At 38.8% G+C, this 26,077-nt stretch overlaps 1 protein-coding gene across 5 annotated transcripts in view; it reads left to right on the top strand.

The window, feature by feature from the left end:
* Positions 1-26,077, top strand: part of DYM (dymeclin) — a 385,584-nt gene that overhangs the window by 175,677 nt on the left and 183,830 nt on the right. For all 5 annotated transcript variants that reach the window (XM_048851023.2, XM_048851027.2, XM_048851022.2 and 2 more), the window contains 2 exons: positions 13,922-14,104; positions 18,710-18,888. In XM_048851023.2, coding sequence (XP_048706980.1) covers positions 13,922-14,104; positions 18,710-18,888 — 362 coding nt within the window. The remainder of the gene's footprint in view (positions 1-13,921; positions 14,105-18,709; positions 18,889-26,077) is intronic.

Here is a 26,077-nt window from a genome sequence, read left to right as displayed (position 1 = left end):
CACCAGAATAATCCGCCTGGGGGCAGAAATAGACACCTTGGTAGCAAGGATATACCTATCATAAGAAAGGTTTCAGAAAATTCTGAAATTTATCATCTTGCTCAAGAGCCACAGGAGACTCTACCATAGCATTACCAACTGCTATGACTCCTGGTGTCGTGCACAGGGATCGCTTCATGGTCACAGTCACTCATCAGATGTCTTCAAGCCTTCATTTTAAAGTTATGGGAACACTCCTAGGAATGCAGGAAAAATCAGCTCCTTACAGTGGTGGTCAATCCATGACATTTGCAAAATCATGCCCATCTGCCTTCCACATTAGTTAGTCCTCACAACTAGTGCCAGTCTGGAGGGCTGGGGAGCTCACTTGGAGACCTAGGGCCTCTAGAGCCAGGAGGAAAAGTCTGACAACATAAACCTCTAGTGTTGAGAGTGGTCGAATTAGCTCTGCAAAGGTTCCAGCCCACCCTAAGGTGGAACTATGTCCTGATTCAGTCATACACTAGTATTGTGGTTACGTATTTAAACGATCAAGGGGGAACAATGAGTCTGACACCACTCAGAAGCCCTGGAAGTATTGAAGTGCGTGGAACAGTTCCTCCTTTCCCTCAGAACGATCCACATCAAAGGGGATCTGGACCAAAAGGCAGACTGGTTCAGAAGGCTCAGGGTTGACAACTCACAGTTGGTCCTGAATCAAGAGGTTTTCAGTCTCATCTGTCAGATGGTTACTCTCCTTTCAACTGACCTGTTTGTGAATCACACAAACACAAAGAGGCTGATATACTTCACCAGGGAGGCAGATCCCTGTGTGCCTTATCACACAGTTGCACACAAGACCTATTTTGCGTGTTTCAATGCTTTCTGCTACTGCGGAAAGTGGTTCAGAAAATCAGACAAGAACAGGCAACTGTAATTCTTATAATTCCTCGTTGGCCAAGAAGACCTTGGTTTTCAGACCTGATAGAGCTGAAACTGGAATCCCCACCCCAGCTTCCATGGAGACTGGGCATTCTCTTGAAAGGTCCTTTTTTCATCCGGAACTGAAACTGCTTCAACTAACAGCCTGACTATTGAGAGGGAATCACTAGGAGGTATGTCCTCCGCAGTCATCAAGACATTGCTTTCATCTAAGAGGGTATCAACACTAAAAGCATATTCCTTTATCTGGACCACATTCTGTAACTGATGCCAAGAATACAGTGCTGATCCCAGAGATCCTGGAATTCTAGCCATTCTGGATTTTCTCCAAGAAGGCCTAAACAGAGGCCTTCATCCCAGCACCATTGCATGTAACGTCCACTTTTAGTGTGCTATTTGTAGGATTTTCAAGCATCCAGGTGTACAGTCCACAGGTAGCCAGATTCCTTTGAGCAGTCTGACTAGCCAGATCAGTGGTCAGGCTACTTTCCAAAATGGGACCTACCTCTAGTTTTGAGGGCACTGACAAACCATCCCTGTGAACCTTTGCTTTCAGTGTTGGCTCTTTATTTATCCATTAAGACTTGTTTCTTAGTAGCTGTCACATCCACCAGGCGAGTGTCTGAGTTGGCAGCCTTATCTATACAGAAACCTTACTGTATATTCCGGGAGGACAAGGTGGCTCTTAGGGTACCAGAGTCCTTTCTAAGGTGAATTCTTCCTTCCAAGAGGTTGTGCTTCCTTCATTTTGTCCAAAACCACAATAGCCAACTGAAAAGGCATAGCTCACCTTAGATTTTGGAATAGTGTTGAAAATCTTTCTCAAGTGTGCAAAATCCATGAGAAGATCGGACTTCCCATTTGTGTCCTTCCACCCAAAGTGCTAGGGATGTGGAGTTTCCAAAACTTCCTCCGCAAGGTGGATTAGACAGATCATCAGAGGTTCCTGCCCCAAAAGGGATCAAGGCTCACTCCATGAGATCTTTAGCAGTGGCACGAGCAAGTTCATTCACCTCAGAAATTTGCAAACTGGTCCCTTGTTCTATAGCTAACATCTTCATTAAGCACTACAAAGTGGAATTTTGTCTTCTGCAGAGGCCTCCTTTGGCAGGAAGGTGCTGAGGTGGCAGTCCAGAAATAATACAGAACTTTGAGCAGTCTATATTAAAGGGGGGTACTTCTTATCTATTGAACTCTTTTAGGGATGGTTATGAAAACATCTGCTCTCTGCTCAATACTTCCCCAACATCCAGAATTGAGGGAGAAGCTGGGCTATAGAATGGAAAATTTCTTACTGATAATTTCCTTTCTGCCAGTAGCATCTCCCAAAATTCTTCCCACCTAAATGGCTTGTGAGCCAAAGGTCAAACATTAAGTGGAATTGTTACCATAGGATAGTTTTTCCTTGGTCTCATGTACATAGTTATTTCATTATCTGGAACATTTTGTAAGTACTGATATTATGCAGGTTTTACATCTTGGGAATAACTCATCTGGTGACAAGTGGGAGCAGAGGGGGCATGGCTTGAATGTGCGGAGCCAAAGCACTAATCTGCCTCCAGGAAGCTGCAGAGAGAGGAGAGTAGCCCAGAAATCCAGAATTGTGGGAGATGCTGTTTGCAGAAATGAAATTATCAGTAAGAAATTTTCCATTCTCTGAGCTGCCAGAGGAAAAAATTGATTAGTGTTTAAGATCAAAACAAAATGTTCTCTCCAGACTCTTCTGTGTATTTGCCAAAACAAAATAATTTTTTTAGAAATTTGTTGGCAATTTTATAGTTAGAGGGAAAAAAACACAGGTAATAGGGTACCCTGTTGTCGAATGCATCAGTAGAATCATATGAGAGAATTTCAATTATAGAATTCACTGCAAATATTCTTACATGCAACATTAAGGCATAAATGTAAATAAAACACCCAAAAATATGCTTATTGAAAACACATGGAGAAATAATTTTTTATGGCTATGGGTTTGTTGCTTTTATATACTGACAACTAGGGTAGTTGAAGCAAAGCCTTTTGTATTAACTAATATAGAAATCTTCAACAGGAAAGAGGTATTTTAGAGGCAAGGAGTCGCAGCTAGTGTTTGTCATCTTCTGGGATGGAAACGGCCTTTAAGAAAACGTCTATCTAATTCTCGCATTCTGGATCTTCTTAAAACAACTAATAGCAAATAAAATTGAAAGTGAAGATTACATTTGAAAAGAAATCCAAACATGGTATGAAAATGCACAGTTAAGTCATCCAAACAACTTTCACTCTCTGCTGTAGTGAGTGTAATATCTTACTCATGAACAGACCGATATCCAGATAAACCTTTATTATGAACAGAACTAAATATGGAATAATATAACAAACTTTCTACTGCTCTGTGTATCTGCAGCCTGGGACTTCACTGTCCTGGGCTTTCTTGTTTCAGCCCAGCAGGAATGGGTAACTGGGAAACCAAAGACTGCATGAAGAGTGTACAAAAATTGTGGCGCAGTGACAATCCAATAACAATACAATTCTGAATAGTGAATAATTATATTTATGGTCCCAAATAGATTCAACTCTTTTTTTTAAAGATGCATTTCCCCCCCCCCTTTTTTTTTTTTTGGCGATTGTCACTATAGGGCAGAGTTAAGGCTGTGTGGGTGCCTTAGTTGTGTATTTCTATACCTTTAATGTTTGGATTTCTTTTAAATTTAACTTTGGTTTTGAGTTTCTTGGGTTTGCAATGCTTATTTTGGGGATAATTGCAACATCCCTTTGTAATTTTACCTTTAACTTATTGTCAAGTATCAGAGGGGTAGCCGTGTTAGTCTGGATCTGTAAAAGCGGCAAAGAGTCCTGTGACACCCAGAAAGCTTATGCTCCAATATGTCTGTTAGTCTACAAGGTGCCACAGGACTCTTTGCCGCTTTTACATTCACTTACTGATATATGTGTGTGTACACACACACACACCGCTCAATTTTAATTCCAGTTTAACAGATTTTTTATCTGAAAACTTTGTTGTTTCAAAATTATTAAATTATTACCTGACACTAAATAAAAAAGACAAAGACAACGTTACAATTTGATATTTTGATGATTTGAGATATGGAATGTACCTTAAATATCTTTATTTTACTTGTAGGACCAGATTAGTTTTAAGAACCAGAACATGCTAGTTATTGTTTTCTCTTAAAATGTTGACTACGGGTGTAAAGAACTATTAAACCTTTGAGTGACATATCTTGCCAGCCAATGTTTTGAGAATGTCAGTTACAGCATATATGTGTTACATACCATTCATCCTCTTGACAGCCACACATTAATAGGGTACTCTCCATTTTTTATTGCGTCTTGACAACCTTTTCTTTTTCACCAAATGTAGCATTCTTGATATGCACCCTGTATATCTGTCACTCTCATGACAGATGCTTAAGGTGTTTAAGGTGGATATGAGACTGGTTTTGTTCCTATATTTAATTTTATATAGCTCCTGAATCTGCTTTTTCCAGCCTCTCCGAACTATTTGTTTCAGTATTTTGAGTTCCTGATAATCGGGAAGGAATAGTTTAAGAATTTCTTCTGGTTTGAGGACATTGGGAGCAACCACTCATAACATTCAGTGCCAAATTTTGAGATGCCCTATGGATCTGAAGTGAATGTTATATGTCTCTTTTAGGATGATATTGCTCTTCCAGAAAGTTGCCAACTGAGAGACAGAGCTTCAGGAGGATAGTTGGGTCATATATCACTGTCATGAGTTTGGCTGTGTACCTCTTTTCCTAAATTCAGAAGAAAGGTGTAGTAATTGCAGATGCTATTACAGAAGGGAGGGGATGGTGGAAAATAAAAATTCTGATTTATCTGAGAATAATAAATACATAATAGTTGTGATTTAAAAGGGGGGAAATGTATTATAATCTGATTTGTTTAATGAGTGAAGATAAAATAAATGATTATCTCCGTTTTTTTTAACCTTCTTTGCAAAATGTGGCCAGCCAAATTACACTTCCAAATGGCTCTAATGTGAGTTAAAGGGACACTTCAGTGTTGAGGTTGAGCAGCATTTTTATTTAGCTGCATTGTTTCAATTTGGGAGCAGCTGATCAAAAATTTACTGATAAAGGGTGATTCATGTAACATGATTGTTTCTGTGAAGTATCTAATTATAATAGCTCTTCATTAAGGGTTCTCCTTCAAACTAATTAATGCTGAATGGCATTATTTATCTTTCTTTTGGCATTGTAATAATTTCTTTGCAGTGAGCTTGAGGAAGTGAGTGTTGGTTTATTACAGAATCTGAATGTATAACTGTTTTTGAAGAAAAGTGCCATTCCGGTGGCTTGAGTTTATACAAGGCCAAATGTAGTTTAAGCTGTTTTTGTACACAGTCCCACATGACATTCTGATAAGTAAGATGGCGAAATGTGGGCTTGGCGGAACTACCATTAAATGGCTACATAATTAGTTAAACAACTGCAAACAAAGAATAACTATTAATGGAATGATGTCAGATTGGAAGGAGGTCTCAAAAGTGGAGTTCCACAGGGATCTGTTCTAGGTCTGGTGGTGTTTAACATCTTATTAATGATCTGGATGTAGGAGTAGAGAGCATACTGATCAAATTTTCAAATGACACAAAGTTGGAGAGTTGCAAACACTTTGACAGATAGAGCTAAAATTCAAATGGATCTTGATAAATTGGAGTACTGGGCTATAGACAAGAAAATGAAATTCAACAAAGACAAATGTAAGGTGCTACTCTCAGGGAAGAAAAATCAAATACACAGATACAGGATGGAGGATAACTGGCTTAGCACTAGCACTGCTGTGAAGGGTCTGGGAGTTGTGGTGGGTCACAACCTCAACAGCAGTCGTCAATGCAATGTTGTTGCAAAAAAAGCAAATGCATTTTTGGTTGCATTAACGGAGACATAGCATGCAAGTCACAGGAGGTGATAGTACTGCTTCAGTCGACGCTGGTTAGGCCTCAGCCGGAGTATTGTGTCCAATTTTGGTCACCAATGTATAAAAAGGGTGTCGAAAAACTGGAAAGGATCCATAGGTGAGTGACAAAGATGATCAAAGAGATGGAATGCAAGCCATATGAGCAAAGGCTGAAGAAACTGGGTATGTTTAGTTTGAAAAAGAGGAGAATGGGGGTCATGATAGTGGTCTTCAAATACTTGAATGGCTCCCATAAAAAAGATGGAGAAAAATTGTTCTCTTGCCGTAAAAGGCAGGACAAGAGGCAATGGGTTCAAACAACAGCATACCAGATAAAAATCTCAGGAAAAAGTTCCTCACTGTAAGAATAGTAGGACAATGGAACAACTGCCTATGGTAGTCATGGAATCTCCTTCACTGGAGGATTTCAAAAAGAGGCTGGATAGCCATCTGTCTTGGATGGTTTAGACACGACAAATCCTGCATCTTTGCAGGGGGTTAAACAAGCTGATCCTTGTGGTCCCTTCTAAACCTGTTGTTCTGTGATTCTATCAGATAGAGTATATTTCTGCTTTAAATTCAAAAGGATCCGGATGGGCTCTCATGTCCAATGTGTCTAGAGTCTCAAAGAAGACTAAATTGCCTCAATTGTTTCTTTACATTGGAGAAATACATTGTATTTATTGTAAATCAAAATTTTAGTTTACAGGTGATGAGTAAGAATTTCTAATGCTGGGATTGTTCATTTCATGATCCTGAGCTATGAGTTTCAAGATTTTGCTGGTCAAGCAGCATTTTAATCCTTATGAAGAAATGGTCAGTTTCTGTCATACAATGTGGGGAAACAGGGCTGTGCTGGGGGATGTATTGAGTGCTAAACAGAAATGTAGCTGATCAACTTCGTTAATCATCAGTACTTTAAAAAGAAGTGGGCATTTCAAGTATGCTGTTTTACGATATTAACACATTTAACTTAAAATGAACCTACAATATGCAAATTAGCACTCTTGATCATCCAAAGCTTGGAAAATATGGAAATTAAGTTTAACGCATAATCTTAACTCTTTCACAGAAACTCTTCAGCTACATGATGACATACTATTTCATATAAAATAGCAGAAATTATCTTAGATATACATGCATATTTATAATAACGTGATTGTGTAATTAAAGACTGTATCATAATGACTTCAAGTAAGGGGCTAGAGTTAAGGTCCTTTGCTTTTCCTTTCTTTTGAGTGCTTAATTGTGCAACCATAGCATTGCATAATGTAATTTTTTGTAATTACACCTCTACCCCGATATAACGCGATCCGATATAACATGAATTCAGATATAATGCGGTAAAGCAAAAATGATTTTCTGTCTCGTCTACAACATACAGTACTTTTATTCTGTTTAATCCCAGTTTATACAGTTAATGATTACTGCGTACATATTCAGTATGTATGTTTTTACAAGCCTTTCTTGGATCAAAAGTCAAAATTCAAAGCCGAGCGCATTTACAGCATTTTTAAACTTTCACTCCGATCTTCATTGCATAAAAAAAGTCTTGTCTGCAAGTCTTAATTAAAGTTATAATGTTGACAGTTTAAATCCATTGATAGTTTAAAACCACTGAAAGTTTAAATTCGTTTTGCGGACAACAAAACCATGTGCGAGGTGGTAGCTAATTTTCAGTGGCTGTTATAATAAAAAACAGCCTTTGTATTTATAACCATGACTAATTTATCAAAAAGGAGAGTTCGGTCTAACTTTGTCGTTGACTAACCTGCTGCCTCCTTGTCAGTGTAAAGTTGTTACAAAACCATATGTGGTCGGCGCCTCGGCTCTTAAAATGTGGCTTGTATCAAATTACGTACATACCGTACATTGTCTGTACAAATGTGCATGTATCAAAGTGGTGGAACGAATATGCAACAATGAGAAGGCAGGGGTAAATGTATGTTGCGCGCCCATGGTCCCATTAGGCGTTCTCATCTCTCCCGCCTATTTTAATCTCGTTTCTAAATTGTGTGCAGTATAGACTAAGCTTAAATTGTCTCACTAGTTGTGTTTTGGAAACATTGTAACACTGCGCTGACATTTTCTAAACAATTAAAAAAATTGTTAGCATTAATATTAAAGTACCATTGACGTGATGGCAAGTAGTTCACAGTCACGGAAACGAAAGGCATGGACAGTCAAATAAAAATTGGAAGCTTTGGACAGACTGAAATCAGGAATGAGCCAAGCGAAGGTCTCAAAAGGACTAGGAGTGGGGGAATCAACATTAAGAGGGGTGGATCAAAGATGAGGAAAAATTACGACCAACGCTAGTTGAACTGGATGAAAGTGACGGCCTGGAAAGGAAGCACCTAAAAACTGCCCAGGATAACCAACTAGATAGAGCAGTATTTATGTGGTTTACCCAAGACATGCTGACAGCACGCCAATTTCCAGTGACATTATAAGGAAACAAGCGGAGAAATTGAGGAAGGATCTTGATTTTAGATGCTCGGGCGAGGATGCTTCTGCACATCAAGGTAACGAATTTAAAGCTAGCAGTGGATGGCTTAATCGTTTTTTAAAACGTCATGGCGTTCACGCTCTGCAGATATAAAAGCTTGCAACGAATACCCGCTAAAGTTACAAGAAATTATCATCGAGGGTGGCTATGCTCCGGAGCAAATCTATAAAGCTGATGAAACCGGCTTATGTTACCGTATGCTGCCAGATAGAACACTTGCTTCTAGGACCGAAGAACAAAAGGTCGAAGGTTTTAAGGTGATAAAAGAGAGAGTGACAATACTTTTCTGCATGAATAAAACCGGTTCACATAAACTTAAACCTCTGTGCATAGACCAATCCAGGTCACCTAGGGCTTTCCACCATAAGAACATGGATTCGCTTTCATTCATTTATCGCCATTCAAAAAATGCCTGGATGACATCGGATATTTTCGAGGAATGGTTTAATAAATATTTTGTAACAGCTGTCCGGAGCCGCCTATGCAGACAAAACCTGGAGCCAAAGGCATTGCTCCTACTTGACAACTGTCCCGCCCACCCCCCAGTTGAGGCCATAACCAGCGAAGATGGGAAGATAAAGATGAGCTACCTTCCTAAGAACACAACGTCCAAAATACAGCCCCTCGATCAAGGCATTATAGCCACATTTAAAATGAACTATCGTAAAGCCTTAGTAAAGAAAATTGTTGAGGGCAACAGTAGCATAACGGATGTAATCAAAAAATTGAATTTGCTGGATATATTTAACTTAGGCGAGACAACCTGGCTAGGAGTCATTCCTTCAATGATAAAGAAATGTTGGCATCGTGGTCTCAAAAGTGCTTTTGTCACTGAAAGCAATGACAACCAAGATGAGGAAGAAGACGAAGATGAGAACAACTTTGAAGGTTTTATGGAAGAGGCCATGGAGGCAGAACGAGTCTACAGGGAACGTATGGCTCAAAGTGGGATAGCTGATGATCAAGAGTGGATGGAGGTGGATGCTATGTGTCCAACCTATGAACGACTTACAGATGTAGATATAATTCATAATGTTGCCCTTCAACCACCTGGTGCCTCAGAAAATGTGTCTAACCCTGTGGATAGTGACGAAGAACCCTCGGAGCTACCGCCCAAAACTGCTGATGCAGTTGTAGGGTTAGAGATTGGTCTTAAGTGGCTAGAAAGCCAGGATGTGGATAGACTGCAAATACTGCAGTTAAAATCCATACTTGACCTGGTGAAGAAGGTGGCTCGCAGTAGCATGAAGCAACAAAGTGTAACAAGGTTTTTTTTTTTAATTAAAAAAATTTTAAGAGGTGTAGCTTAAATAAGAAAGCATCTTGAACACCAAAAAAAGGTATTTACCATTTTATCAGTGTCTCTAGAACTTGATGACTGTACCTTTTTTAGCTTCATTTTAACCTTTTCTATAAGTAAAAACTCCCATCTCCAAAATGTTTTCAAACTATTTAATAGTTAACAGTTCATATTACTTAATAATCTACGTATAACATAGTTGGCTAAATAACAAAGTGGCCCATGCTCCTATTTGCTAAAATACCAAAATCCTTTTTTACAACAATTTGTAAGGATGTGTAATTAAAATTGTTTTCTGATATTTTATGTGAATTTTGCATTTTCCTAAGCATTACACGCAGTCCACCTAGCCCACATGGTTGCATTTAATAGCGTTTAGTACCAATGTTGTTAATACACTGTATCTTTTAAGTAAGCTTGTAAAATAATTGTTGTAATTAAAGAAAGGAGATACAATTTAACCATTGTAGAACAGATTTATTTATTGCATACACTGTGTTAGTTCTAACAAAAATGATTTGCTGACTTAATAACGGAAATGCTCGAGGCCAAAACAAGTTCGATATAATGTGGTTTCACCTATAATGCGGTAAGATTTTTTGGCTCCTGAGGACTGCGTTATATTGGGGTAGAGGTGTAATTACTTTGGCGGCGGGAGGGGGGGGGTTGTGTGGGGAAGCTACCACTTTACTAAGAGGCATCAATCAATAAAGGTGACTAGTTCCCAACAGAATTACTAGTAAATTGTGTACTTTAAGCTTAGCAGAAGCCAACTGGTCAAAGGTAAACTATTATCTGCTAGTTTTGCAGGCTAAATTTGTATTTCCATAACTGCATGTGTTCTATGTAATCCATTAAAAAAGTCTAACAGGTAGCATAAGTGCCTCCCACTGTCTCAAGTTTCATTCATTTATTCTAAATCCTAACTTAAAAATCAAAGGGTGGATCTGATTAAAACAGAATTGAGGTTATTCGTTATTAGTTTTGCCTTGTCCCCATTAAGAACATTGTATGGAATTTGAAAGACGTGGCATTCCTCCACAATGAAGTGTACAGTGTTGCTGTCTTTTGCATAACTGTAAATCTGGCTATTAAAGTTTAACAAATACTAGCAATTATTATGTTCCCTGGTCATGAGCTAACTGTGCTTCTCCTAAAACTTGTGAATTGTTTAAGAACATCTTATTAGATGCCCCAAAACCCACAATCAAGGAAGAAGGCTGTATTGGATAAAAACACGACCTGGTTTAGAGAGCAAGTGAAGAAAGTTATAAAAAAAAAAATTTTTTTAATGGAAGAAAGGGAAAGTTGATAGTAATAAATATAAATTAGAAGATAGGAATTGAAGAAAACTGCTTAGGCAATCAGAGTTAAGGACAATAAGATGTCATTTTATAAGTATATTAGGAACAAAAAAAATTCCTAACAATTGTTTTCGTCCATTACTAGATGGAAATGGTAAAATTGTCATAAATAACGCAAAAAAATTCTATTCTGTATGGGGGGGGCAGAATGTGATGGAGTCATATCATGTGGTAACACACTTTCCATTCCACTAGTATCTCAGGCGGATGTTAAACAGTAGCTACTAAAGTTAGACATTTTAAAATCAGTAGATCTGGATAACTTGTGTATGTGAGTTTTAAAAGAGCTGGCTGAGGAGCTTGCTACATTGTTAATATTTTCAATAAGTCCTGGAATACTGGGGAAGTTCCAGAAGACTGGAAGAAAGCTAATGTTGTGCCAATATTTATAAAGGGTAGTAGGGATTAAACGGGATGGCCTGGGTAAATATAGGTTTGTCAGTCTGACATTGATCTCAGGCAAAATAATGGAGTGGCTGATACGGGACTCGATTAATAAAGAATTAAAGGAGGATAGTATAATTAATACCAATCAATATCAGCTGGGTGGTCATTGAACGATCATCGCCAGCCATTGACCAGCAGAATAGTAAACAAGGGATTTACAATTTAATGACAGTTGTGCAAGCACCACACAATGGGGACTGCTCAACTCAATGACTAAATTGTACAAGACCACACCGGGGGGGGGGGGGGGCTCAATGCTGTGACTTAACAAGGCCCACCAGGCATGCCTGAGCTAGTGTCTTCCTGGTACATGGACTGAGGATATAAAATAGGGGACGGTGATGCCATGCTTTGGGCCTTTCTCCTCCCACACCTACACTGGAAGCAACAAGAATGCTGGGAAGACGAAGACTTGAACTGAGGAGACTGGTCCCAGGCTTAAAGGGCAAGCCTGTGTACTAAGAACTGTAGCACCTAGTGGGGTGACAAAACTGCTTGATCCAAATACTGCCTAGTCTAATAAGGTTTAAGATTTAGACTGTTTTTATTTTCTATCTCTGACCTATTATGCCTACCACTTATAATAATTTAAAATCTATCTTTCTGTAGTTAATAAATCTGTTTTATATTTTACCTAAAACTGTGTGTTTTCGATGAGGTGGTCGGGAAATATCAGCTCAGGTTACAAAGGATGATGTGTGCCCTCTCCACATGGAGGGAGGGGCACACTAGGTAATGAACTTACACTGGTCAGGCTTCTGACCAGGGAAAGAAAGTACAGTTGTGGGGTCCAAGGCTAGGGGCTTGGGAGATTTTCTGGTGCCTTTCTCTGTGTGATTCGTGAGTGGCTCAAGCAGCATTCATGCACTCTAGCTGAGTGTGGGGCTCCACGTGCTGTTGTGCTGAGTGATAACAGCACCTGAAAAGGTTTGTTGCATTTCACTAACAAAGCATTGTGAGAGAAAGCCCAGGCTGGAGAGTTAAGGGGGCACAGCAGTTGGCCAGTTCCAGGTTGTACCCTGGGGATTCTGTCACAGTGACACCAGAATAGGGGGATTGGTAAATAACGAAGAGAACCAGTCACTGATACAGAATGATCTGCATTACTTGGTGTACTGGGCGCAAGCAAGCAATATGCATTTTAATATGGCTAAATGTAAATTGTATGCGTCTGGGAACAAAGAATGGGGCATTCTATCCTGGGAAGCAGTGACTCTGAAAAAGTTTGTGTGTTGTGGTGGATAATCAGCTAAATGTGAGCTCCCAGTGTGATGCTGTAACTGAAAGGGCTAATGCAATCCTTGGATGGAAAAACTGGAAGCTTGAATAGGAGTAGAGAGGTTATTTTACTTCTCTGGATTTGGCACTGGTGTGACCTCTTCTGGAATACTGCGTCCAGTTCTGGTGTCTCCAATTCACGAAGGATGTTGATATGTTGGAGGGGTTTCAGAGAAGATCCATGAGAATGAGTAAAGGGCTAAAAAGCTTTATGGTGATAGACTCAAAGAGCTCAATCTATTTAACTTTACAAAGAGACGGTTAAGGGGTGACTTGATTACAGTCTATAGGTACCTGCATGGGGAACAGATATTTAATAATGGGCTCTTCAGTCTAGCAGGGAAGGGTATAATACATTCCACTAGCTGGAAGTTGAAGCTAGACAAATTCAGAGTGGGAATAAGGTATACATTCTTAACAGTGAGAGTAATTAATCATTGGAACAACTTACCAAGGGTCATGGTAGATTCTCCATCACTAAACATTTTAAAATCAAGATTGTGTTCTTTTCTAAAAGATCTTCACTAGGAATTTTTTTGGGGAAGTTCTATGGCCTGTGTTATACAAGAGGTCAGACTGCATGATCACAGTGGGCCTTCTGGCCTTGGAATCTATTATAACATTCTGGGTTTAATAAAAAAGCACATTAAGAAATGCATCATGCTGGAATCTATTTGCGTTTTTAAAGGAGATTATCTGATTGCAAATATACTGTACAAATTTGTCTTCCTCTTCCTGTGCACCAACTGTGTCAGTGCCCCTTTCTTGAATCCCCTCATAGGCTTTGTGTCTTCTATCACATCAGGTTTAATCTCTTTACCTTCAGAGACTTGCACCATTATGGCGCTGCCTCTTTCTCCTAATCACATCTTTCATCTCCTCCTGCACTATTACCTCTTACACTTCCAGCAGCCTCCCTGTTCTCATCTGCCAAATGCTCTCCCCCTACTCCTTTGAAATGTGCTTTCATGATTCTTCCACCATCAAATTCATGATCAATGTTGTCCCTTTATTGTCTCAGGATGAATTGTTTTTCTCTGTATTGTAGCTGTACTTTGGGGTAGACCAAAAGAAACCTCTTACTCATTTGTAAAGATGGGTGTGCCCCTTAAAGCACACCATAAATATTTAATAACATTCACTAAGAGGATTGTCTTCTTCAATTCTTCCCTTTAGCTGGCCTGTGGACAGTATTCACATTGGGTGGAGTAGGAAGTAAACCAGCACCACAGCAGGAACAGTCATCACCTTTAGCTAATCAGAGCCTTCTGCTTCTGCTTGTGCTAGCTAATTTGACTGATGCTCCAGATACACCAAACCCATACAGACAAGCTATTATGTCCTTCAAGAACACACAAGGTTTGTACCTTTTCTTAATCTTCTAGTGTGAATAGAAGCAACTGCGGCATTGTGTTATCCTGGCTTCTAAACCATTTTTCTTACCAAGGTGTGCTATAATACAGGTTCTGTCCTGTAAACCCAGGAAATGTACAGAAAGGGAGTTTCTTTTCCATAGGTCCTGTGAAGTTCGTGAGCCAGCATGTCTCAGCCCATGAAACTTAAAAGACACTGTGGCGGGGGGGAAGGGTGTTTAAACACTGAAGGGTACTGTGCAATTCGGTTTTGGAAAATGGAGTTCCTATAGCTTGCTTTCTTGCAAAGTTTTTAAGACCTTTTCTCTTCTGCATAGCTCTGCAACTTCACAAGATAGAAATAGAAATGGGAAGGTGAGGGGGTGGGTGGCGGGGGGCAAGTCAGGTAGCCAAAAGGATCCTGTTGGCTTTAGGAACACTATAGGGCATTGGGAGATCTGGGCACCCTGGACCATGTTTCATTGGTTAGTTTTATATGCATAGATGTGAACTTGTTTGTAGCTGAGCTGGTTTGACACTTATGTTTATACTCTATACTTATGTTTATAAGTATAAGTGTCATTTATATATAGAGTATACTCTATACTTATATTTATACTCCTTTAAACTAGTTCGCTTATTTAAGCAGGAAATTTTAATCGGTTCAGCATGATCCGGAGCTGCTTTCATTATCCAGAAAAGCTCTTAGTCCTCACAGAGTCCTTGGGCTACCGTGGCCCTAATTTCATAATGTTATTCTTGGTGTTGCTGTTTTAAATGACATGCTGACTACTTGCAGTGTTTGTGTAATTTATTTAGACTCATTTTTAAGTGTTGGGAAACATCGTATCTGCATTGAACAATTAGAAAAAACTAATTCTGCTCCTCCCAATGATAACTAGACAATTCTTCAGATCAAATTTATTCCTCTGGAAAAACTGGGAGGCAGGGAAAACAAACGTGCATGACAACAGTGTTTGCCCCTTTTTCCAGATCACCTAGTCAACATATTCCTAAATAATCTGGAAAAAGGGTAAACAGTGAGATGGCAAAATTTGAAGATGACGTAAAACTACTCAAGATAGTTAAGTCCCAAGCAAACTGCAAAGAGCTGCAAAAGGATTTCACAAAACTGGGTGTCTGGGCAACACAATGGCAGATGAAATTCAGTGTTGATAAATGCAAAAATAATGTACACTGAAAAACATAATCCCAAGTATACATGTAAAATGATGGGGTCTAAATTAGCTGTTACCACTCAAGAAAGAGATATTGGAGTCATTGTGGATAGTTTTCTGAAAACATCAATTCAATGTACTGCGACAGTTAAAAAAGTGAATAGAATGTTGGGAATCATTAAGAAAGGGATATACAATAAGACAGAAAATATCATATTGCCTCTATATAAATCCATGGTATGCCCATATCTTGAATATTGCATGCAGATGTGGTTGCCCCATCTCAAAAAAGATCTACTGGACTTGGAAAAGGTTCAGAAAAGGGCAACAAAAATTATTAGGAGTATGGAACGGCTTCCATCTGAGGACAGATTAATAAGACTGTGACTTTTCAGCTTGGAAAAGAGTCGACTGTGGGGGGATATGATAGAGGTCTATAAAATCATGACTGGTGTGAAGAAAGTAAATAAGGAAGTGTTATTTACTCCTTCTCATAACACAAGAACTAGGGGTCACCAAATACAATTAATAGGCAGCAGGTTTAAAACAAAACAAAAGGAAGTATTTTTTCACACAACACACAGTCAGCCTGTGGAGCTCCTTGCCAGATGATGTTGTGATGGCCAAGACTATAACAGGGTTCAAACAAGCACTAGATAAATTCATGGAGGATCGGTCCATCGATGGCTATTAGCCAGGATAGGCGGGGTGGTGTCCCTAGTCTCTGTTCGCCAGAAGCTGGGAATGGGCGACAGGGGTTGGATCACTTGATGATTACCTGTTCTGCTCATTCCCTTTGAGGCACCTGGCATTGGCCACTGTCTGAAGACAGGATACTGGGCTAGATGGACCTTTGGTCTGACCAAATGTGGCTGTTCTTATGTTCTTAACAAGAATTATAATGGAAGCCTTGTTGCAACTTTAACTATATAAAAGGTCTGAATATAATACAAGAATTATCTGTTTTCATTATGAAGATATCCTGTCTAATTTATTGGGGATGAAACCAATAGTGTTCTAGAGAAATTACTCTGAAACCTGTAGAATTTAATAAAGAGTAACTACATCTTTTCTATAGAATTTTTAAAACCATTCTATGGAATATAATACAGATTATATCCCTGCTATTGAAGTCCATAAATAGGTTTGGAAAGATTATCTGTCTTTATTAAATTCTTTAGGACTCTTCTTCCATAATGTTTTTAAAAGATTCTTTTGGTAGTTTTTGGCAATTTTTAAAAAGGTTTGTAAGTGTCTCTCTAACAAAACTGGTAAAGAAAAGTTGCAACTGTTAGTGGTTTTGTTTAGTAATTCACACAGCTTGAGCCTTGAGACATGTAGAATTCTCAGCTGACAATAGCATCTAAGTGCTCCTTTAGTAAAGTGTGTTGAATTAATCTGCTTCGTCATCTCTAGCTACACTTACATTTTAAATTTTAATAAAAAATATTTTCACAAAGTAGCAGTTGTTTTGGATTAATGGAATACAACCTGACAATGGTTTATTCTGGGAATATGGAAGGAAAAGAAAGAGAAAAGTAGTGGCTTTTTTAAAAACGGGAGTGTTTTTGATGCACAGGAGTTTTTGATGCATACGCTGCACAGATGTAAAAGTTTATTAAGAAAAGTTGAAAAGCATAGTAGAGAAGTGCAGGACTGCTCATTTGAAGATTAAATTCGTATTGGCTTGCAGTTCTTTTCCATAGCGGCATAGCTGGTGAGAATGTTGAAGTCACCACTGTTTTCATGGTGGTATAATGTGTAATATTTGATCATTATCTTGCTTTTATGAAAAATAGAGGATTCACATGCAAAGTATTAGCTGTTCTCCAGCACCCCTAATATGCTAATTCAAGTCCTGGGGAGATTAAGAGTAGATTCTGAAGTTCTGATCGCTTTGGAAACTCTATAGCTGACGCTGTTACGTCAAACAACGTTAAAACTGCTTAGTCCAATTTTCAGCTTTTGAAAGCTTGGTATGGAAAGTAATCAGCAAATCAGCTCAGACACACACACACATGCTTGCCTACCTTCACCATGGTGATCACAATTTAAAAAAAAACACAACAAAAATAAACAAAACCGCCCGCTAGGTTTTCCATTCTATCTTAAAAATTACTCTGAGCAAGAGAGCAAGTGTTATCTTGAAAGGCTGCTTTAATTTTTCCTGGTGCTCCAGACAGCTCACCTTCTCTGAAAATAAAGCTATGTCCAGTTGACTTAGTGCAGCATTCTGGAAGCTCATATAGCAAGAAATATCTTTTTCCATGTATCCACTTACAAGTTTTTTTTTATTTTAAATGGACATTTCTGAGCTGCTTATATCTCAGATATAGCTGAAAAGTCACATAGTTCCACAAACATCATAGAAACACACAGAAACCAGTTTTCAACCTTTTTTACTGTTACTTTCATAATATTCTGTTCTGCTTCCATCTCCACCTTCACCCTAAGTTATGCCATACACACCACAACCACCTGACACAATTTTCAAGGAGTTAAACTGTGCTAAGTGATGTTTCAAATCACATTAGCTAATCTAATTTAAAACAGCACACACCTTTCTTTCTAGTCTAACCAAGGCCTATATTATGGCCATTGAACATAGATTACTTACAGTATGTCTACACTTAAAATTCTACAGCTGCAATACTGTAATGCTTCAGTGTAGACACTCACCACAGCAATGGGAGGGGTTCTCCCATTGCTGTAGTTTAATCCACCTCCCTAAGAGATAGTAGCTAAATTGAGAGAATTCTTCTGCTGACCTAGCACCGTCTGCACGGAGGGTTAGGTCGGCATAGCTCAGTCTCTTTGGGGTATGGATTTTTCACAACTCTGAGAGACGTAACTAAGCCAATTTAAGTTTTCAATGTAGACTAGCCCTTTGAAAGATTAATACATACCAGTAAATACAGATGTGGTACTCCTAGAGCACTGTAAACTAAACCCGGAAGTTGGATCATTTTGGGACTAGAAACAAACCTACTCCTTCATGTTCCCTTGGAATTCTAGCTCTTAAGAAAAGCCCTGTAGCTTCACCATTACCCAGCATTTCCTGAGCTGCCTTCTTTTCTTACCTTGAGAGTCAGGAAGGGAAATAAAGGGTGACAAGGCTGCTTTGTTACAGGCATGACTGACTGTGAGTTGGAGGGAGGAGCAAGAAAGACTAATATGGGTATAAGGAAGGCTCACCAGTTCTCAGGTGTGAAAACAGTTGTAACTTTGACATAACTAAAGTTTTATGAGACTTGGCTAAGGTTTATGGTCACCAGTAAAAGTTGAACCAAGACTGACTGAAGATTATTTCTGCAGGTATTTAGCTCCAGTTCTTTCTGTGGTGCCTGTGTCAGACATGAAAGTGTCTGTAAAACAAACAGAAGCCGAGGTGGTAAATTTTTTTTTTAAATATGTTTTTGGTTTCTTTATTCCAGATAGCACTGCTTTTCCTTCACCAAGTCCACATGCTTTCCAGATTAATTTTAACAGTTTGTACACAGCTTTGTGTGAACAGCAGAAATCTGATCAAGCAACTCTCCTTTTATACATATTACTGCATCAGAACAGCAATGTTCGGACATATATGTTGGCCCGCACTGATATGGAAAATCTTGTAAGTATTGTACTGCATATTTAATACTTAATATTTGGCAATTGGGGTTGATTTGTGGAGATTTGTGTATGGTTGTGTGATGTTATTCAATATTCTGGGGGTAGAGAGAATCTCTATAGGACAATGGATTGTGAATTACTTGTCCATGATTCGTCATGTCTTGTTCATATTATTATGCTCAGCATGTGACTGGATTAAGAGATAGCACTGATAAAAGTATAAATCTCTGGAATGTAAGCAAAATTGATAGGGAAATTTAATGTGTTTAAAATGCGGGGGGAGATTGGATAGAATAAGAATGGCATGGGTGGGCCAAGATGGCAGGAGAGTTAAGACCATAGGTGTTTAGTGGCCTGTGATATACAGGAGGTCAGGCTACATGATCTGGTGGTCCCTTTGCAACTTAAACTCTATCACTCTGATATTTTTAACAGGGTTCCAAAAATGCATTTGCAAACTTGCACGTGCAGAAACCTGTATTTGCACAGACAGATTCAGTATCAGCATGCAGCTCCGCATGTGCTTGTATAATGTGACATGTTGTAACAGGCCTATATAGATTTGGTCCTTAGTGACATAATGGTCTTCCATTTGTTTTAGATATAAATATCATTAGTTGGTATTCTTTAATGAATAATGTGAGGAGAAATCAAAAGGAAAACTTTGAATTCATATAAATAAACTGTGTTTCAAGCTTTCATTAGCCAGGAAACTATTAGTCAACACAGATCTAAATGTGTTAGAGTGTCAACAGGTAAAAATTTGTGACTATTAGTTAAAGGTGTGATGAATTGTCCACACTTCCTACGGTATTTCCTAGAATAAGGAGCACAGCTTCGACAGTGTCCTCCAAACTGTTCCTGAGTTGTTATTTAGCTGGGATAGCCTCTCCTGACCATGGTAAAGCCACTTCTGCTCAAATTGGGCAGCATCTTCTGAAGCCACTTACTAGCTTTACCCCTTTCCTGTTTTCAGGTGTCCTAACTACAGGAGTATGAGAGGTGGTGTCCACCCAGGCCAACTATTCTAAGATCACCATCTTTTCTCTTCTGCTCTTCCCTCCGCTGCCCTGTTTGTGCATGCACATACCCCACATTTAAAATACTAGGAACAGACCTCTTGTGCTGCTTTTCCCCCCCTCTCTGTTAAGGATCAGTAGTGAGCAAAATGCTGTGATCTTCATTTCAGGCTCTTAAACTCTTCATGCCTAATGATCCTTACTGGACAATTTCTCGTCTCCCCTTCACACACTATAGTTGGTTTGATATAGCCCAAATCTGTTGACCTTCAGGATATGCTCAAGAAATTTAATCAGTTCTATTATTTCTAGTTAATTATACTCAGACTGCAAAGCTAAGTAAGTTTTAACTGCAGAGTGTAACTACTTGGCTTATTAATGTAATGAAAGTTGACCTGTTCTGGAGTACAGAAATAAAACAGGCAATTCTAAAGGTTCTGGGAGGGAGGCTGTCAAAGTTTAGTTAGAAATGTTATGGTAGCAAAAACTTTCTAACTGCTTTGAATTGAGGTCATGACTTGGACTGGTCCGGAACTTTTTTCAACTAAACTTTTTTTATTCAGGAAAATGCTGTGTCAAAACTGAAATATTTTGTGGAAACATTTTGCTGGGGAGGTTTCTTGTCAGGGTGAGGGTTAAAAGAAAGACCTTCCCCAGAATACCCAATAGTCTGGTGATTAGGACACTAACCAGAGATGTTGGAGAGACCTAGATTCAAGTTCCTGCTCTGCTTGATTCGTCTATTGGCTATTCTGGGGTTGAGGAGGTGTGTGGCTCCTCTCTCTTTATTTTTTCATGAAAAGTTTCAAAAGGTCTGTCTCATTCCAATGCAAAGCTGAAACAAATGTTCAAACCTTGAATTTTTTTGTTAAATTAATTTTTTGTTTTCCAGCAGCGCTAGCTGCAGCTAATGGCCAGTGTGATCCTACCTGATCTGTGGTTCTGTAGTATGGCAGTTTATAGAACATCACTTTTCTATATAGTGCAGACGTGCTGGCAATCTTTTATGCAAATCTTATTTTATAAAAATTCTTGTAAGGATAGAATTGGATGTCTCAGGGGTTGGTAAAAGAAAAGAGAGCCTTTCATAGTTAGATAACCTAACAACCTAAGCTGGATTTCAGTGAGCATCTGAAGGCTGTTTGGGGACCTGTATGGAATGTGTTTGGTCTCTGTCTGATTCCTAGTGGACAGATAAGGACATGATGAAAATTAGCACTCATAGGCACACTTGTTGGCAAATTCAGGAAGGAAGCCAGCTACTGAACTACCAATGAAGATTGAATTCCTCTCTATCCCCCCTTACTTGAACAGTCTAGGTCAGGGCTGAGTCACTCTGGTGGATCGCTTCTGTGGATCAATAGCGGCATTAAGTTTCCAAGCTGTCAATGTGACAGGCACTAAGTGTACTAGTTTTCTGTCTCTGTGGAAAAATATTCATAAGTTTGAGGGTTTTTGCTACTTTTTGCTAGTTTTTTTTAATTATTTTAATTGATATACTGTGGACTTTGGACGTTTCCTTAGGGATTATATGTCAGAACTACTCCAGATCTTTTATTCTGTGATGTAGAATCTCATGGTGTACTATCCTCCTTCCTTCCTCCCTCTCCCAATAAAGTCAGCTGCCAAAAAGCTGCTTGAAAGCCCAGAAATAACATGCAAAGGAAAACGTCTTGCTTTCTGAAAAGCTGACAGAATTGAAGAAAACATCACTGAATAATCATATATATTTATATATGTACCAGGGTATGAAACTGCCTGTTCTGCCCTATAACAAGTACAAGTAAAAAATTGCTTAGATGGGTTAGGTGTCTTCAAATTGGCAGGGTCTGATGAAATAAAATACTCAAAGAGCTGACTGCGGAGATATCTGAGCCATTAGCGATTATCTTTGAAAACTCATGGAAGATGGGAGAGATTCCAGAGGACTGGAAGAGAGCAAATATGATGCCAATCTATAAGAAGGGGAATAAGGGCAATTCAAGGAATTACGGACCAGTCAGTTTAACTTGCATACTGTAGCTGGAAAGATAATGGAGCAAATAATCAAGCAATCAATTTGCAAACAACTATAAGATAATAAGGTTTTAGTGACAGTCAACATGGATGTGTCAAGAACAAATCATGTCAAACTAACCTAATAGCTTTCTTTGGCAGGGTAACAAACCTTGTGGATAGCAGGGTAGCAGTAGATGTGGTATATCTTGACTTTAGTAAGGGTTTTGATACTATCTTGGCATGACCTTCTCATAAACAAACTAGTGAAATATAGCCTCGATAGAGCTACCATAGTGTGGGTGCATAACTGGTTGGAAAACAGTTTCCAGAGAGTAGTTATCAGTGGTTCAGAGTCAAACTGGAAGGCCGTATTGAGTGGGGTCCTGCGGGGATTGGTCCTAGGTCCGTTTCTGTTCAATATCTTCATCTGTGATTTAGATAATGGCATAGAGAGGACATTTATGAAGTTTGTGGACAATACCAGGCTGAGAGGGTTGCAAATGCTTAGGAGGATAGGATTAAAATGAAAAATAATTGGACAAACTGGAGAAATGGTCTGAAATAAATAAGATGAAATTCAATAAGGACAAATGTAAAGTACTCCACTTGGGAAGGAACAATCAATTGTACACATACAAAATGGGAAATGGCTGCCTAGACAGGAGTACTGCGGAAAGGGATCTGGGGGTTATAGTGGACAACAAGCTAAATATGAGTCAACAGTGCAACACTGTTGCAAAAAAAGCAAACATCATTCTGGCATTAATTAGGAGGAGTGTTGTATGCAAGATACGAGAAATAATTCTTCCACTCTACTTTGCACTGATAAGGCCTCAGCTGGAGCATTTTGCCCAGTTCTGGGTGCCACATTTCAGGAAAGATGTGGCCAAACTGGAGGAAGTCCAGAGGAGAGCAACAAAATGATTAAAGGTCTAGAAAACATGACCTATGAGGGAAGATTGAAAAAAGTTGGGTGGTTTTGTCTGGAGAAGAGAAGACGGGGGCGAGGGGGAGGCAGGGGGAATATGGTCACATAAAAGGTTTTTACAAGGAGGAGGGTGAAAAATTGTTTTTGTTAACCTCTTTGGTTAGGACAAGAAGCAATGTGATTAAATTGCGGCAAGGGATATTAGGAAAAACTTCCTCACTGTCAGGGTAATAAAGCACATAAATTTAGTAAGGGGCATCCCTAGTTCATATTTGGAAAGGAGATCACTGGGAAATACTCTCAAATTGTTGCAAGAAGCAATGCTGGTGTTGCAGTAGGTGGCACTTTGCAAAGCCAGTGCCCCAACATGGTGTCACGGAACAGCTTTTCAGATATAAAAAACAAGCTGTGTATTACTCGTGTTCATGAAAAATGTTGACTCCTTCTGTAAGGATATGGATTGTTAACCCTGTTTTCAAGGCTAAATATTAGTTGGGTAATTGCAAATCAATATTAAGTATGCTAAATGTAGTTTCTAATGGATGCAGTAATTCTTTGTTTTGGGTCCTGTACGGTTGTGCAGTGTTGCTATGGACTATTCATTAGTTGCCTCTCTCCTCCCAGAAATGATTGTATTTAAGGAATGGATGAGATGATGTATTATTATAGAATATGATTTGTTATAATTTTCATTGGCAAAGATTTGGTATGAGCATATTGATCATAAATATTCACACTATTGTATATTTTGTCATGTACTTTAGATAAGATGCATATAAAAACTTTTTTTTTCCTGGTTAAATAGCTCTGGCCCTGGACCGACTATAGTATCTATAATTTTCAATGTCTGTTTTTATTTGGCCCACATTTGGGAGACTAGAAGTAACTTTTTAATGGTGAATTCTTTCTGTAAAAATGTCAGCTGATTAAAGACCGCTCAGCGACAAGGAAAGAAGTAGTAGACCTAGTAGAGATGAGTTAGTGTGTGTAAGGCGGGCCCATTGTGCAGAATAAATGGTTTATTACATGTTTTTGCAGTTTATTTCATGTTTTGTAGAAGTAAAGGAGCTTATTCAATGAATATCAGTACCACATATGCAGTAGAGTAGTATAAGGCAAGATCTTTGAATGAAAGGAGCATGTTAATATCTTATTTTTAAATAATGGATTTATAAGCATAAATATATTTCATATAGAAATATTTTTATTAACTCTAGTATGTGAAAATGCATTTATTGAGAAGTCTGGAAATAAGAATTTTGGTTATGCTTAAATGCAAGATATCTCAACTGCACTTAAAATATTTTGTCTGTGATCAAGCCCTGGTGTATATAGTGATTTAGCAATTTTTTTATTAATGATAATTAATAATATTTCGTTACTACCCACTGTATGCCCGGTGCTGTCCACACACACAGAGCCACACGTATAAAGACTATCACTTCCCTGAAGTGCTTACAAACTAACACAAGATATAGTACATGAAGGAGGAAAAAGAGAGACAAAAATATGTATTTTAATTACCACATTAATCCCCATTTAATGCCTGCAACCTAACCAAAATTTGTTGGCTAATTTCTTATAAACATTTTAGCAGGACTGGGCCTTGAAGAGAGTTTGGAGAAGGAAAAGGTATGAATAGAGCTGGTTGGGAATTTTCCAACAAAACAAAGCTTAATTGGAAGATACTGATTCATCAAATCCAAAATGTTTTGTGGAAACATCTTGGTTCATGAACTTTCATCTAATCACATGCAGATTTTTGTCACAGCCCTGCCTGCTTCCTGGTAGGCTGCTGGGACACCGGGCTTCCAGGTTCTGTGGCTCCAGGCCAGCCCTGCCTCAGGATGGGGACTGTGGAATCCTGGATCCCTAGCCCCAAGCAGTCTGCAGGGCTGGGCTCCCCAGAACTGCAGACCTTAGGAGCCCTAGAAGCTGCTGACTGAAACTGATACGATTCTTGTCAATTTCACAACTGCAGCAGTGATACTGATCAGATGCATGTTAATTTCAGTAGTAACTGGAAGGGTCCTGGGGGAATATATTTAGTTTTGCAAAGGCCATGTGTCAGTGTTTCAGAAACAAAAATGTTTCAGAATTTCTGGTTCACAGAAAATTTAAAAATATCTAAATTTGCGGTGAACCAGAAATCTTAAGGTTCAGATGGTCCACTTATGAATCATTTCAGGTTCAATATTCAAAGGGCAGCATGGAAGAGGGCACAATAACAGTTGTTAGGGAAGCAAATGGGTGTTAAGTCTGGCCTAATTCCCAGAGCAGAGGAGGCTTGGGCAAAATGCTGAGAGATAAGGATATATAAGTAGGGAGGGGCACAGATATGAAAGGCCTTGAAGGTGAGGACAAGGAAGTTAAATTTGCAGTGAATTGGGGAACCAGTGGAGGGCTTCAAAGAGAAGGTGACATGATCGGAATGATAATGAAGAAATCTAATTTTAGAAGCTGTGTTATAAATGGAGTGTAGGGTGGAAACAGGGGTGTCTGGTTTATTTCCAGATTACTGCTGATTGAGCTGATATACAATATTTCACTCAGTGCCAATAAGGGTGCTTTTAGTTCAGTTATCCCTGCACCTTTAGTGCCGTGGGTGCTTCTTGAACGTGAATACACTCCTCCAGCTATGGTTTATGAACTAACATCCTTTCAAATAGAGATAATGTGTATCTTGGGCGGTTCTGAAGCAACATGTGTCCCAGATGTGCTTGGTTCAGTGTTATTCAGCACTAACAAGTCTGCTTGACAATTATTACAAGGCCCTATAACTTGCATGGCAACATATTAAATTTTGATTAGTAATAAATATTAACAGGTTTCAGAATAGCAGCCATGTTAGTCTGTATCCGCAAAAAGAAAAGGAGGACTTGTGGCACCTTAGAGACTAACAAATTTATTTGAGCATAAGCTTTCGTGAGCTACAGCTCTCTTCTTAAGGTGCCACAAGTCCTCCTTTTCTTTTAATAAATATTAGTATTTTACTGTAATAAATCCTACAGGACTAAAAAGCTGATGTTCCTATATTTCTCCACTTAGCAGCCATCTAAGAAACTAAGTATTTACCTCTCCACTATTTACCTTGGGGAAAACTTCAAAAAGCTTTTTGTTGTTTTCACTGCAAAGCGAAATTGTAAATGAAACTCTGCAGTACTTTTATATTACTTTATGTTGTGCAAAGAGAATTATCATCTATTGGAATTTATAACTGTACTAGCACTAGGAAAGGTTTTGGA

The sequence above is a fragment of the Caretta caretta genome, chromosome 5 (genome assembly GCF_965140235.1).
Source record: "Caretta caretta isolate rCarCar2 chromosome 5, rCarCar1.hap1, whole genome shotgun sequence".
Classification (NCBI taxonomy): domain Eukaryota; kingdom Metazoa; phylum Chordata; order Testudines; family Cheloniidae; genus Caretta; species Caretta caretta.
Note: the sequence above shows the minus strand (reverse complement) of the source record. Positions and strands in the feature narration are given on the sequence as shown.